The following is a 15,165-nucleotide window of genomic DNA, read 5'->3' as shown; positions in this document are numbered from 1 at the left end:
GCTCCCCAAACACTGTCTGGAGAAGCTCAGGGTGGGGTGAAGTGGAAAACTTTTCCTAGTGGTGGTAGACACAAGAGTATGAAGTGAGATAATGTTTATTGGATTAAATACTACATTACATTATTCCATGCAATACCACTCTGTTAAAAGGGGAAGAAGCAAACCTGTGGTCAGATGAGAAGTGAGGAAATACCTATTTCCTGAAAGCTAGCCAATTTTATTTTGACTCTTTCCATCTACCATACTAAAGATACCAACTCACTGAGAAACCTTGAGGGTCACTGTGGTGCCTCTGCTAATCCTGGGAGGTGAAAGCAGCCGGAGTAAATGGTCTCATGACACCTGGAGAAACCAGGATGCTGGACTCAGTCCAGCCTCAGTCTGGTTTAGTGTAAAGTAGAGAAGATCAGCCTCCACTGCACAGAGGACACGAGCTACTGAGCTCACTGGCAGAAGAGCCCCACAGCAGCCTTCACATTCACAGCAGCCTACATCTTCTAGACTCAGAGATGTATTGGAGGTGAACAAAAAGTAGGCTGTGACTGTGGGGATCAGTTGAGTTCTAAGGCAGAATGGAGAGGAGGGAAAGAGACAAATCCTTCTGTCTGGGTCTGTCATGCCTGCTCTCCTCTGGATGGTCTGTTGTAAGGGGGCTCCAGCAAGACTTCCTCCAATGCCCCAACAAGGGTTATGACAGTAGTGGTGGAGAGGGCATGTGCCAGTGCTACATGTGCAATACAAAACTAAGTCCTCTGGCTCTACTCATGATCAGTAAAGATCTTGAAGGTGCAAAAGATGCTTGAAGGAAGAAGACTCTGATAATTCCTTTTTGCCATTTGGTGTTTCAAGAGAGAGATCCTCATTCTGCTCCCAGGGTAGCTTCCAACTCCAACAAAATACCTTGTACCTAAAAACCCCTAATTTTATAACACTGTGCTGCTGCGTGCTGCTATGACAATGCTGTACATGAATGATGAGCAAGAGAAGCACTATGCAGAACAAAGCAGTTCTGAAAATGCTGTGCTTTCCCAGCATTGCTTTATGTGGTATGGGCACAACCTTGCAGAGGTCTCAGCTTCTTTCCCCACCTCCAGCCTTTCTTTACTGTTCTACACAGACTCCTTGTGGCACATGGTAACAATGGCCTCTACAGTCTCCTTCCCAGGGATTTTTTAGCTGTATCCTACTCCATCTGTTCCCAGGAGCAGACCAGGGGTTGATTTTCAAGGGGCTTCCTGTGGCTGTTTCAATGCCTGCAGGCACAGTGCAGGGGAGTGTGAGGCTTGCAGAGTCACTTGGCGTTTCTGACGATGACAGCTCCATGGGTGAGCTGCCACCCCTCTCACAGTGGGAGGTCTGTTAGGGGAGTGCTGCGGATGCCAAGCCAGACATTACAAGATCCAACTTTCCAGTGAAATTCAGACTTTTCTCTAGGACAAAAAACTTGAAAAAACACATGGAGTGGGAATAAAAACAAAACAATAGCCTTCAAAGACTTGCTTCTTAATGCAGTTAAAACCCATAGGAGGAGAGAAAGCAACCCAGGAAGCTCTGCAATAAGCACAGTGAGTGGGTGCACAGCCCAGCCCATGCTCAGGCTGGGCTGGAAATAAGGGACAGGGGACACTGAAAAAATCAGGACCTAGAAAATGCAGGTTTACTCCTGCACACAGAAAGTCTGTCATTTGCACAGAAGGGTGAGACTTGTAGCTTCTGGCAGTACTGCAGATGGTGTCCACTGCTATGGATGTTCTCCTGAAATGCTGCTGGTTCCAGAGATGTGTGGTCTCATGGACAGGGAGGAGGTAGAAGAGCAGAGCTTTGATCCCCTCTGGACAGAACTCTCTCCTACCAGTTTCCTTTATCCCCATGTGCCTGAGAAGGGCCAAGGTTTTGGGAAAACCAGTATCCAAATCCACACCTGCCACGGGGTATGTGTGTAGCTCCAGTCTCACTGGGTTTAATTTCTACAGACTATCTCTTAATATTGTTCCAACACATTCTTTCTATAGACCACTGTATCCCCCAAAATAACACATGGTCTGGCAGGTAAGCAGGAGTAGCTCTGCCCAGCAGTGTACCTGCTGCTAGCCCCACATCCTAAGCTTGCTACAGGACAAGACATTGCTTCAGTGCAGGTTCCTCACCAGCACTGCTCAACTACTGTGCTGGTTCCTGAGCTCCCTTTCAGTCACATCCTAGTGTTTCTACTTCAGCTGCTTCATCAGCCTCTAATTCCCTTCTCCTACTATCAGTCTTCTCCAGGTTTTACTTTCCAGCTCCTGTTTGCCCCTACCCTTCTGTTCTAGCCTTTCAATGTATGCTCCATTGCTTTCTCCAAGTACTAAAGACCCAGGGGAGTCATTGAATGTCTCCACCTGATTTATCCTGTCTGCAACACAACACATTTCATCCACCACATTCTGGCCAGAGCTAAAGGACTGCAGCTGCATAGCAGCATGCAGGTGTCCTGCCACCCTCCAGGGCCCTGTCTCTGGCTTATCTCTTTCTTCCATGGATCAGGCAACAACCAGCCTTTGCTCCAACACCTCATGGAGCAAGCTCTTGACTCTCCCCCTTCTCCCAGGGCTGTCTCTGACATGTCATGGGGGTACTATCTTTAGTTCTCATTTCCATGAGCAACAGCAGCTCCCAAGAACTTCTGCTATAGCCTGCTGGAACGCCCACCTCTGCACCCACTTCTCTGAGGACACTTAACAATATACAGCCCCCCAGCAGCAAACCACACAGCCTGAGCATGGCCTAAGGAAATATCTAGGACTAAAGTAACACTCACTACAGAGACTCCTGGCTAGGTCAACCCTTAATTTTGAATACAGCTTTTAACATGGTCTCATTAGGACGCAGACAAAGCATTTGAGTACCTTGGCTTTTCTGATGCTGAGCAAAACATAAAAAATAGCGAAGATTGGTCATGGTAAGCTTGCTCGGACAGATGCCTGACTCCTATTCATCTCCTCTGATGTCTTTCTGCACACAAATACATACCAAACATGAAAGCTGCAGACGATGGAGACATCCGGACGTATCCAGACTCTACTAACAATCAGTGTCTCGGGCAGACAGTCAATCCAAACAAGTTCCCCATTTGTCTAGCTCTTGCCTGGCTGCACTTCTGTACGTTTGTAAGTGTTTACACTGAACCAGCTTCTGCCATTTCTGTCTCTAGTTGCTGGAATGAAATTCCCAATGCTGTCAAGTCTGCTCTGGTGCATGCTTCCCTGGGACACATGAGAGCAAGGAGTTGTCTCTGAAGATCACAATGCTAAGAAGGAAGCTGGAAACATACACTGGACATGTTATCTCTGTGCATGAGACACCAGGTCACTGAACTACAGCCCAGTGACTTTGAGTGAGCACAATACAGACCAGGAAGACCAGAAAGCAGAAGGAATGTGAGTGTGGGATGTGGTCTACAGGCAGGAAGTACATGGAACAATGCCTTCATACTGGCATGGAACTGGAAACCCTTGCAGATAAAGCACAAGGCAATGACAGGTCACAGTGCTTGGCAGCTCTGTTAAAGAAGTAAGGTCACTGAGAAAGATCTGTTTTGCTGACTCCACTCTGGGGTCAGCTATCTTGTGTATGAAGATGACAAGCCAGAGAAAGGCATGCCATCTACCTGGCTTCTCACTCCAAAACACCTGGGCTCTCTTAGGCTGCCTCCATCATGTGTCTGCCTTATAGCTCCTTACCAGGAGCTTCCTACAAAGCAAAAAGATACTTGTATACAACTGAACAGATGAAAATTACTCCTTCAGCTAGCCTGAATTCCTGCCAAAATCACAAGAGCCATTAAGTCTCCAAGGAGGAACTTTATCACCCAAAGCCAGAAATAATTTATTGTGGCACAGGAATACAAAAGACCCATATGGATACAATGGAATAAGTCTTAAAATAAAGCCAGACAAGCATCTGTCCACTCAATGAAGACCAGGAGTGACAAATTGCCTTGAGTTGCAACTGCTCCTGGGACACAGGGCATGCATTGAGCTGTGAGCTGTGGAGCCTGCTGGCAGTTAGGAGTCATGTCTTAAGTGCACTTGCTCTACTGGTTGGCTGACTGTGAGGAGCACATGGGGGTATTTTTTGTCTGTTTTCACATCTTAGAAGCCTGAAATTAGACACATTTTGAAGCTCTAAGTCCAGCAGAGCAAATCACTGCTGCAGCTCTGGCTGCATTCTCTGCAATAACCTTGCATCCTGGCATGGAGAAGGAGAAAGGAGGTGCAGAGTTTTTGAGGCAGTCTGCAGCCCAACTGAAGTATTAAGCAGCCCTCCTAGGAGGGCTTTCTAATGGAGGGGGTCACAGAAAGATGGTTGAGAAAGAGGGAGACTGCTGTGGGATGGGGAAGAGAAAGCCATGACTGGGGTTGTGAAGGTCAGGGACAAAGAAGAGGGGCTGAGGCCTGTGTGGGGCATTTCCTTGTCTGTACTGAACCTGCAGACCCCAGGGTCACCCCCACACCACAAATGCTCAAGACTTTTTTGGGGCTGGCACCTGGGTAAGGGCAGGCAAAAAGTAGCATGGCCAAGCCACAGCACAGCCATGCAGCTTGGGAAGATGACAGCAATCAGAGCTCCCAAGATCTGGACTGGGTTCCAGGATGCTGACAACCTCGTCTGTGATTGCAAGGAATTTGGCTCCAGTCAGCGCTACCCCTGGCTGAGTAGGAATCGAATTGAGGGAGGATAATGAGACGCAAATTCAGCTCTTGGGAATGTGTGTGTAAGCGAGCAGGAAAAACTCCGAGCAGAGCTAGAAGTCACCAACACCACACTTGCTTGCAAAACCTGCTACTTTGGATACCTACACTGTATTTCAGGAGTCTGACCATGGGGTCTGTTTTCTTTAGTTCTTTGATCCAGTGAAGGGATGTGACTGAGCAGGCAGGCTGCAATGAAAGGGGGCAGGCAAGCAGGGAAGAGGTGAGCAGCTCCCTGTGCACATTCTATTAGGTGAGTGCACCTTGCCCTGCACCATACCAGTCAGCACTGGATGCTGGAGCCATTGTGCCCACGGGACTGCCTCCTCTCCAGCCAGGAGTCCTCCTGTATGGCTGCTCCACCGCCACACAGGATGTGACTGTGGTGCAAGGGGCCATGCCTGTCATGAAGTACCCTGAGCAGAGCAGGTGAGGAATCCCCATCTCCTGCTAGATCAGTCTGTCCAGCTCCCAAGTGCAGCAGAAACAGAGCTGGACGCCCATGCCCCTGGAACGGACCCCGGGTGTGCTCCTGCCAATTGTTTGATGTAGTGTTATTTCCAGAGCCCCTGCCAAACCCGTGTTGGGCCCAGAGCAAGCCCATAACTCTATAGGGCCAAGTCTGCAGCCTCCTTCTCCAATCAAGAACTGCACCTCCTAAAACCACGGCTGCTTTTGCCCTGTTTCTTCCTCTGAATGGGGCTAGCATGATGGGAACCATTGGCCACATAAGCCTGGGCCCAGCATCTAACCCACAGCACTGTTCCCTGGTGGGCTGGGGCAGCAGCTGGCATGACCCTGCACTCACCTGGGACATGCTGCCCGTCCCCGAGGACCCTGGGCCGAGGAGAGCCATGTATCAAGACCCACAGCTCTGCTCCTTGCCTCAGCTACACGAGGCAGCTGGTTTTCTTTGCTCAGTGAGGGTGCAGGCTGTCCCTCACTGTGTCCCAGCTCCTGGCCAGAAGCAGTACTCACCTGGCCGGGGGGGACAGGCCAGGCACTGGTCCATGCCCCAAAAGAGCCCCACACTTCCACAGCAATCCTCCAGCTTGGTTAGCCCTGGCAGGGGGTTGGTGCACTGTGGAGAGAGAAGATCAGGCTTCTGTGGGATGCAGAGGAAACGTGCCCAGCTGGCAGGACAGCAGCAGAGCCAGGGAACAACTGTCTGGGGTCAGAGGCTGGCACAGCCCTCTTGGCACAGCTCCACACTGGGACACAGAAGGACCAGGGATGTGGATTAAGATAGTAAAAAGTTGTGCAGACAGAACCTCCTTTGATTGCACCCTTCAGAGGGGAAGGGGCCATCAAACAGAGCAGAGATGAACCAGAGATGATATCACCTGGCAAAGCCCCAGAATCAGCCCCTTGTCTGGCTGATTAGCCCATGAAATGGGTGCACCACTCCAGCCCGGCAGGGAGCTTGTTTTCAGGCGCTTTCCTCTGCTGAATGAGTCTCTCTTCCCCCCACTCTCGGCAAGGCCCTCTGGATTACAGGCTTCCCCATCAGAGCGGAGCCGCTGGGCCACAGGCTGGAGCTGGCGCCGCTCCAGGCACGCGTGGCCGCCTGCCCAGCGCTCGCATACCGATCGGCCGCAGGCGGGAGAGGCAGGCCTCCCCGCCAGCTCCTCGCCCTCTCCCAGGCACGGCATCACCCCAGCTGGGTGAGGTGTGAGCATAGCAAGGATACCCCCTGCTGCCCCTAGAGCATCTCTGACAGCCTCTCCAGGCATCCATAAGCATCTCCGTGCATCCTCTGCTCCTAAGGTCGCAGCACTGCCATCTCCCCTCAGGGAAACAGGGCTTTTCCAGGAGCAGCCCCAGGTTTGGATCTCCTCTATTTTTGCACTAGAGAATGGCTAAGAATATTTCCTGCTAGAATTGACTTAGATGGGAGTGACTAAAGGTTGTGATGGGAACTGGAAGCAGCCCCCCACAGAAAGGCTGGGAAGCCGTGGGGAGGGGGCTGAGTCCTAGCTTGCCAGGCTGGGGGTCTCTCTGAGCATGAACTGCTCTGGGGGAGCTCACAGGTGTTCCTGTGGGTGCCAAAAACCTCCAATGCTTTTCCAGTGACGCAAGAGAAACATATGGGGAAAGACAAAATAAGAAATTACGATGACTGTGGGACAGGGGTGAGAAAGTCCCTCACGTGCATTTGCTTCCCAAGCCCCAGTCGAGCTCTCCAGGAAGGCATGGTTCCATGGAAATCAGACTTCCATTTATCGTCTGAGAGGGAAAGGAATTTTCCTATGTTTTATATGTTTCCTACAATAATCGCAGAGCGTGGCTGTAAATGTTGCTATAAATAGGACACCCTTTTAAAACCAGACTGTGTGTGAAAGCCATCAAGTCTTGGCTGTGCTGCCCCAGGGCACAGCCTGGTCAGAGCAAGGCAGTGAGGACTCTCTGTTGGATCAAAGCAAGGAAATTTTTTCTTCCCAAGTACTAACTAAGTGCTGCCTGTGCCCATGGCACTTGCATGATACCCATGCTGATGCTGAACAGCTTCACAGAATAAAGCTACCCCCTGTACCCCAAAAGCCATTGCTCCCCTACCCCAGAACAAGAAATACACCAACACTTGCAGACTCTTACCTGCCCATGGAGAGCCTCCCGAAAGCACCTCCCCAGCAGCCCTGGGGTTCTCTGCTGTTGCTGTCTGCTCTCAGTGGCAATGCTGTTCCCATTCCCATGGGAGTAGGTGTACCAGGGCACAGCAGCCAGCTGAGGCACCAGGACTGCCTCCACACTGTTTTCCTCCGACGCCTCTGCATCACCCCGCACCCTGGCCACCTGGTGAATTTGCACAATGGCTTCTGGAGGGTGGTTGATGTGGACATTCACCAGAGAAGGGTTTAGGGAAGCTGGAAGATGAGTTTACACCACATTTGTGACAATCTGGCAACAATTTGGCACCCAAAGAGTATCATCATGAACAAAGTCAAATGGGAGGAGAGGTAGACTGAGCCCACCAGGAAATCTAGAGGAAGACTGCGTCTAAGAGAAAATATTTGTCTGGCCTAAAAAGAGGACAAACCTACCAAAATCTCCATAAGAAACTAGGGAAACCTCCTGTCTAACAACCTGGCCTGAAACAGCAGGCATAAGGAGGTAGCGGCTTCCTCAGGCTGGTTAGAAAAGATCTGAGGAGCACACAAGGAGTAAAATGTGGAGTCTGGAGCCTTTGGCCATGCTCACCAAGCTGGTTGGACAAGGGCAGGGTATATGTGGAGTGCCTCATGGAGCTGCCAGCTGGGGGTTTTGGGACACTTCCTGCTTGCTTCTTTTCCAAAGAGGGAGCTGGCAGGTGGCAAAACTTCCCTGTGGAGTTGGAGGGGCACCAGCATTCATCCCGGCCCACGCAGCGCCCTCCATTCAGGCAGGGGATCTGACAGAAGTCTGCAAGGCAAAGAGAGGTCTGCTTAGAGGAGAAACTGAGACACTGGCTCTAGCCAAGGGCAGCTAGGGGATGCCAGACAGCTGCACCTGGACAGCACTAACCCCATGATGTCCCAAGGACCAGGTCCAGCACTGGGCTGGGGTCAGCACTTGCAGCCTGGAGGGAGGCTCATGTCCCTCCTGGGCAACACTGTCTTCCCCAGGCTCTGCTCACAACTGGAGTCATGGCTTGAAGAAGATGAACCCTCCCTTGGGTTCTCGGGCCACAGCCAGGCTGGGGCACCCATGTCCTGAGGGGCTGCCAAGGTGGCGTTGCTGGCACAGCAGGATCTTTTGGAGTGGGTCAGGAGCCATGGCAGCCATATGTAGCCAAGTCTGCCCAATTTCTTCACTTCTGCATCACCCCCTCCCCACTTGGCAGGGTTTTTACTCCTAGCCCAGAAGGCAACTCAGCAGGATGGGAGAGGCAGACAGAGCAGGCAGAAAGCCACATCCTCAGAGCCTGTCTCACATCCAGCCCTAGCCCTGCCAGCAGTTCATGTGGGAGAAGTGTGGAGTGGGACAAAAGAATGAGGAGTAATTCATCTGCACAGGCTCAGAAAAAGCATCCACAGATGAAACCAAAGTCATGTCCTTTCTGACCTCATCATGCTTGGAACAACCCAGAGCATGGGTTCAGTGTGAACTAAACTCAAGCAACGCATGGGATTCCTTGACAGATTATCCTGACTCATTTCAGTATGAGATGAGACACTGCTGCTCCACATTCCTGGATGGCTTGTCAAGTTCATCCCAGGGGATGAACACCCATCCTCTTTCAAGCTCATTTGCTCAAGCCCAGAACCCAATTTAAGGGGAGGAGACCCATTTTTGAACTGGGACCTAGGCAGAAATTTCTGTGAACACAATCTTCCATCAGTGTCCCCAACAGCAAGACTTTTCATTCTCTCAGTGTTAGAAGAATTTGAGTGATACAGAGGCACTCAGAGGATAAATCCCAACAAGTCTAGCATGTTTCTCCCACCAGCTCGCTCCAAGACAATGTGACCAACCCCCAGCTGGATATCGCAGTGACTTGATGAGCAATCCCAGTGGCTCTGAAAGGTGAGCAGTGGTTTTAGCAAGCCCTGTTTATAAGAACACTTTGCAACCTGGAGCCAGCTCTCCTGGCTGCCATGTGGGCGAAAGGAGAGAACAGGAGGAAATTAGGTGATGAAAGTCAGCCCCAAGACTGGATGCCAACTAAAGCAGTGAGCTGGCTCTGAGAAAAAGGACATGGTGAGGCTTGGCTGCAAGCCTGACTCAAACACATACATCCCATCTACCTAGGGTGAGATGGAAACAGGATCTGCTTGCCCAGGAAAGAAAGCAATATGGCAAAGTCTGTCTTCCTCCCCTAGAGAGAGAGTAAGCCCCAAAGACCCCAGAAGACATCTTCCAAGGCACTGAGAGTAGCCATTGCTTCCCCTCCCTAAAGCAGCCCAAGTCCTTAGTCTGTCAAGTCAGGAAAAACAGGAAGAGTAGAGTGGGGAGACAGGCAAGAAAGTAGGTGGAGGACATAGGGGTGCTCACAGATACGGAAGCCAGATTTGGGATCGTGGTCATGCCCCCCTTGGCTGTAGAGGGTGGTAGTGTCTCCTTTCTCGCAGCTGTTGTAGCAGCGCCCACTCTGGCACGTCTGTTTGCAGATGGTGGGTGTGAAGACAATTTTTATCTTTCTAATCTTCTCTGTCAGGTTGGCCCCTATGAAAGAAAAAGAGTGCTAAGTGGAAACAGCATCTCCAGGCCAGGGGAGCTGTTATTTGCAGCTCAAGCTCCAAAGCATTCCCAGTGCAAAGAGTGGTTTATGTCCCTCCTCCAGGTGGTGGAGTCACCACCCCTGGAGGTGTTTTAGAAAAGGCTGGATGTGGCACTTAGTACCATGGCCAAGCTGACAAAGTGGTGTTATATCATTGATTTGACTCGATCTTAAAGATATTTTCCAACCTAGCTGACTCTGCAGTTCTGTGATTCTGTCTCTTCTTGCCCCTGCTCACTCCATCCTGTTTTCTACTCCAGCATCTGTAAGAGTTTGTCAACACATGAACAATGGCAAGCAGCAAGCTGCCTATTTAGAGTGGCATAACAGTATGAAGGGACATACATGCACTAACTAACCATCATAAAGGGAATTTTTTCACTTTAAGCAATATGCTTTCTCCAGCCACATCGGTAGTCAGAAGACTGGCTGCTCTTAAACCACTCTAAGTCTTCCCTTATAAACACACTGTCATCCAGAAGAGAGAGCATCAGGTCTTAAGAAAACCACTGTCACCCTACAAGTGTCCCCTGACCTCCTGCAGGTATCTATGGTCCTCTTCTGGTCCCTCACCATCCTCCCATATGATGGGAAATCACACTCAGAGCTCTTTGGGATTTGTGGAAAATGGTCAACAGACAGAACTGTTGTGTAACCAGCTGGCTTGACACCAGAGCCTTCCATCCCACTCCAGTGGAACTGTCATGTGCTGCCCTTGCTGTGCTCACCCCGCTCTGTTTCAATCCCCACTTTCAGATTACAGCTTCAACCAGGTTCATGGCCCTACTTATAGGGGCTGAGGTGCCACATGATGCTTCCTTGGGGAATCATAGCTTCAGGAGTGAACCAAGCTGAAGAAGACAACTGGCATCTGTCCTAGTTAGGAAAGCATTGAGCTCAGCATCTGCATGTCCCAGCAGCCTGGCCTAATCCCTGCTCATGTCAGAAGGCATCAAGGCAGCAGCTAAAGGGAAGAAATAGAGGCTGGTTGCACAATCTGATCTTGAGAGCTGCTCAAACTGAGGAGTAAGCTGGAAGACACCATTCCTACAGACTGAGGCAATTCCCCTTCAGGGCAGTGCGCTGGGGTGATGTTCAACATCTCTGAGATGCAGTTGTCATATCCCCTGGCTCCTGTCTCAAGCCATCAGCATTTTGTTTCCCTGATGTGTCCTCCTTCAGTAGGGCCCCTTTCTGTGCCAAGCCCAGAAATGCCCATGCTGACCTTCTCTTTTATTCCACTGAGCAGCACAGTCCTGGGAGTCCATGGTTTCTTGGGGTCCCCAGTCAAAATGTTGTCCTTCCCCATGATCCCAAGAAGAAGCCCCAAAAGAGTGACAGCCCTATAGACCTTACCCTTTGCAGACAAGGTGTGCTCCTGGGAAACAGCATGTGGGCCAGATCTGCTCTGCTCATGTCCATTCCCATTGGGGAGTGCATTAGAGGTGAGCTGGGCATTGCTGGCTGGGTAGCGCCGGACAGTTCTTGATGACCCTGTGTGCTGAGGGGAGACAGGAGAGCCAATTCTGCTCTGAATCCTGTAGAAGAGAAAAAATGAACCAATATGCCTCACAAGTGCCTGTCCACCAATGTGGACTAAACCACAAGTGCCTGTCCACCAATGTACCTTGCATCAACATTCGCTGCCAAGCTGCCTAAGATGCCACCTGGACGCAGAGATTTATCTACCTGTGCAGGATGCCACTCCTCCCCTACTTTCAGTCATCACCATGGCACATTGTTTCCCTCTAGGAACCATGCCCCATGTCTGAGCCTGGCAGGACACAGTATTCACCAAGACACCCTCTCTGTACCATCATATCAGGCTGTCCTTCCACAGGGATGCTTTAGCTGCCTTGAAGAACCTCTGCCCATCACACTCAAGGTCTGTTCCTTGACCATAGCAGACATAAGCAGCTCCAAATACACTTGTTCTTATGGTGGAAGTTTTCTCAGGATCTGCCTTCCCAGCCCCAAACAAGCACTAAAAACACAGTAAGACAGTGGGAGAAGAGGCCAGCAAATACACAAAAAGCAAATACACAAAACTTGGCCCATGAGAGTCACAAACGAGAGAATGACCAAGAACTCAAATCTGCAAGAGCAGTTAAAACTTTCTGCACTAACTGCATTTACAGCTTTTGGTACTCTCGGTGGACTAAGCATAGAGAAGCCATCCAGCACTCAAGGTCACATCTTGTACACACTCTTTTTATAAAGCCTTGTAGACCACAGGGCAGAGCTTTTTGTGTTAAAGATCTTGATCTACTGCACTTGCTCCCATTTCCTGACTGCAGCACTAAGCCTCCAAGTGGGTACTCTGCTTTCCAACAAAAGTATCACTCTCATTTGCACTACCTACAAGGAAAAAGGCTTGGTACAGCCAATGGCCAAAATAAGTTGGCTGCCCACATGTCCCTTGGGTTTCTTTGAAAGCTTCAGCCTTGGATGCCTCTGCAACTGAACTTCAGTACTGACGACTGAATACCCTGTCCAACACCTCCATCCTTGACTAAGTGGCTGAGGCAAAGAGTGGCACTTCCCACTGAAGTGCCTAAAGAGGTCTATCCCATTCTATGGTTTTTGCCATCTTCCCTGTCACAGTCAGCACAGGATATGTGTTACAGTGTCTACAGGGAAGCAAATTTCTAAACCAAACAGGACTGGGTGATTCAATGAGAATTGGCTGACAGCAGCCGTGCCTTGCAGACATTCCTTGGATAGCTCAGAATAACAATAAGATCTGGGGAGATGGAAAGGGAGCTCATGCTGTGCTGATATTCAAGCAGGTCAAGAACAACACACAAGGTAACTGTCAGCCAGCAAGCCCTGAACAATGGAAAAGATGATGCACAGGTCAATTAACTGGGAACTAAACAAAAGGAATACAAAATGACATCGAGTCAAGGAGGTGTGTGAAGAACCACTTTCATCAAAGGAGTCCATTTTAATAATTTGATAGAATTAGACACATGCACACTAACCATCTGAGAGCCTATGCTATTTCAATACAAAAAATAAACAGGCAATACAATGTCAATCAGGCACATGCAAAATTAATAACAAACTGGCAGTGAAACAGAACACAAGAAGTAGTTGTCACTGGGGAGGGAATTAGATGGGTTCCAGGGTGATCAGTATGAGGCCTGGCACGATTCAAGAATTTCATCTGGAAATAAATATTTTTTATTTCTAAATAAACATACAATCAACATTGATAATGTGTGCTGCTGACACAAAAATTTTCAATGTGGTGTATCGTGATGAGAACAGAGCAATCACACAGAGCAGTTTGGATCTCTGTGGAGGGTAAATACATCCAAGCAACATGGGATTTTTAATGGAGCCAAATGCAGGATTACACTTCTAGGAAGAAGGAATGCAGGCAGCAGCTGCAGATAGTTGGAGATGATCCTGGAAAACAGCAATTCAGAAAAGATTTCAGGGCTAATGACAAGCAATTAAATATGAACTGTCAGTTCAATGCCCTGACATTAGGACATTGAAACACTGCAGGAACAGGGAGGTATTTTTGCCTCCCTACACGTCCTCATCAGAGGAGGGTCTATACATGCTATAATGTCATCCTAGCTGTGATGTAAAGTATGTCACGTCTTCTAAGGGATGTCAAAAACATTGAGAGAATACAGGAAAAAATATGACAGAATAATTGGGGGACTGGTGAAAATGCCTTTCTGTAAGAAACCTAAAGCATTCAATCCCTTCAATTTAGAATAAAGAAGATGAAGAGGTGCTCTGATTAGAGGGCACAGGTTTCTCCACAGGAACAAAATGCCAGGTATAAAGAGCTAACAACATCTGCAAACTGAAGCCAAATGATTCCTTACTAGAAAGCATGCCCACATGCAGCAGCATAGCTGTCTTCCTTCTGCAAAAACCTCAGCAGCGGATTCCCAAACTCCCGATACAACCTCTTCAAGAGAGGAGAGTGTGCTGACAAAAATATTTCTTGTCTTGTTAAAATCAAGATCTATACTGAGATGAGGACAGCAAATAATGCTTGTTTTTCAATAATCAGCAAAGCTAGCCAGAATAATTAAAGAGAAGTGAACCTTATTTCAGTTCTGTCTCAGTCCCTTTCAGAAGCTCCCCTGAGATTCTGCAGAGTACCACCTACCCCAGATGGCCCAGGCAGCCAGCCATGACCTGCCCACACATTTCTGAGCTACTAATTCAGCCCTGGAGCCAGAAAAGGAACTTTGGATGCCTGTCATGTCACCTGGTGTGCTACTGCTAGTTTTGTTAGTGACAAAGAAAAAGCCATATGGAAATCTAGGAAAGCTAGGGAGGAGCTACCAAGCCTTGGAAGCTCAGGCACATTTGTTCTCTGATCTCTAGTAAGAGATCCCAAGCACAGTCCTATGGGTGAACATAGCTGGGATTCCAAGGTCTTTTACTGCAGAGATGGAAGCACCCTGAGGAAAAGAAGGTGTTTGCATTCCCCCAAACACCAGTGACTGTCTTAGTGCTGGCCCTGAGATCTGAAGAGTCATTGGGTGAAGGTGACAGGTAGCATAACACAGGGAAATATCAGCTCTTCTGCTTGAAAACCCTCACATCATGTCTACCCTTGAGAAAAGGGAATGCAAGTAGCAGAGCTTGGCTGGGCTCTACATGCTGCCTGCCCAAAGGAACTTCACCCTTTGTCTTTAGGAATATCTCTTGTCATTCCCAGGATTACCAAATTTTGTAACAAAACCCACAAAACCCCATAACAACAACATGTGAAGGGCTTTAAATAAAATAATCATTAGCATTTCAGTTCCAAAGGAAGAGGGATTACATGACCTTACTACAAGGGGCAGTGCCAACTTCACGAAGGAAAAACAGAGTAGGAACATTACTCTATGGTTTGCAACACTTGAGGAAAAGTCATCTTACTGAGATCCCATTGGCAAAGCATTCCAGTGTGAGCTGAATCAGGGAGGAGGTGTGGGGGGTTAGATTTGCTTTGAATTAATTTGTTTATTTGGTTCTATTCTAGGCAGATGAGCACTGGGATTTGTGGACTGAGTTGAGTAATACTATTCAAGCCTGGGCTACAGAAGTCAATGGCAAAAGGCATCTTTCCATCTCAATTTGTCATGCTGAGCAGCTGGCTCATGGTCAGGGAAAACAAAACAGAGTTTTTTTCCCTCCAAACCTTCAGAGTCAGTCTATGCTGGGCAGACAGGGACTGGTTTGCTTGAAGTGTCTCAGGAAATACACCTAAGCTCA

At 49.0% G+C, this 15,165-nt stretch overlaps 1 protein-coding gene across 1 annotated transcript in view; it reads right to left on the bottom strand.

Moving 5' to 3' along the window:
• The window catches only part of LTBP2 (latent transforming growth factor beta binding protein 2), a 71,101-nt gene that overhangs the window by 27,210 nt on the left and 28,726 nt on the right, over positions 1–15,165 (bottom strand). The window contains exons 4-8 of the mRNA XM_077784029.1: positions 11,284–11,465; positions 9,702–9,872; positions 7,929–8,129; positions 7,326–7,594; positions 5,709–5,811 (exon numbers count right to left, since the gene is read on the bottom strand). Coding sequence (XP_077640155.1) covers positions 5,709–5,811; positions 7,326–7,594; positions 7,929–8,129; positions 9,702–9,872; positions 11,284–11,465 — 926 coding nt within the window. The remainder of the gene's footprint in view (positions 1–5,708; positions 5,812–7,325; positions 7,595–7,928; positions 8,130–9,701; positions 9,873–11,283; positions 11,466–15,165) is intronic.

The sequence above is a fragment of the Lonchura striata genome, chromosome 6 (genome assembly GCF_046129695.1).
Source record: "Lonchura striata isolate bLonStr1 chromosome 6, bLonStr1.mat, whole genome shotgun sequence".
Lineage (NCBI taxonomy): Eukaryota > Metazoa > Chordata > Aves > Passeriformes > Estrildidae > Lonchura > Lonchura striata.
The sequence above is the reverse complement of the archived record's forward strand: the minus strand, read 5'-3'. Positions and strand labels throughout refer to the sequence as shown.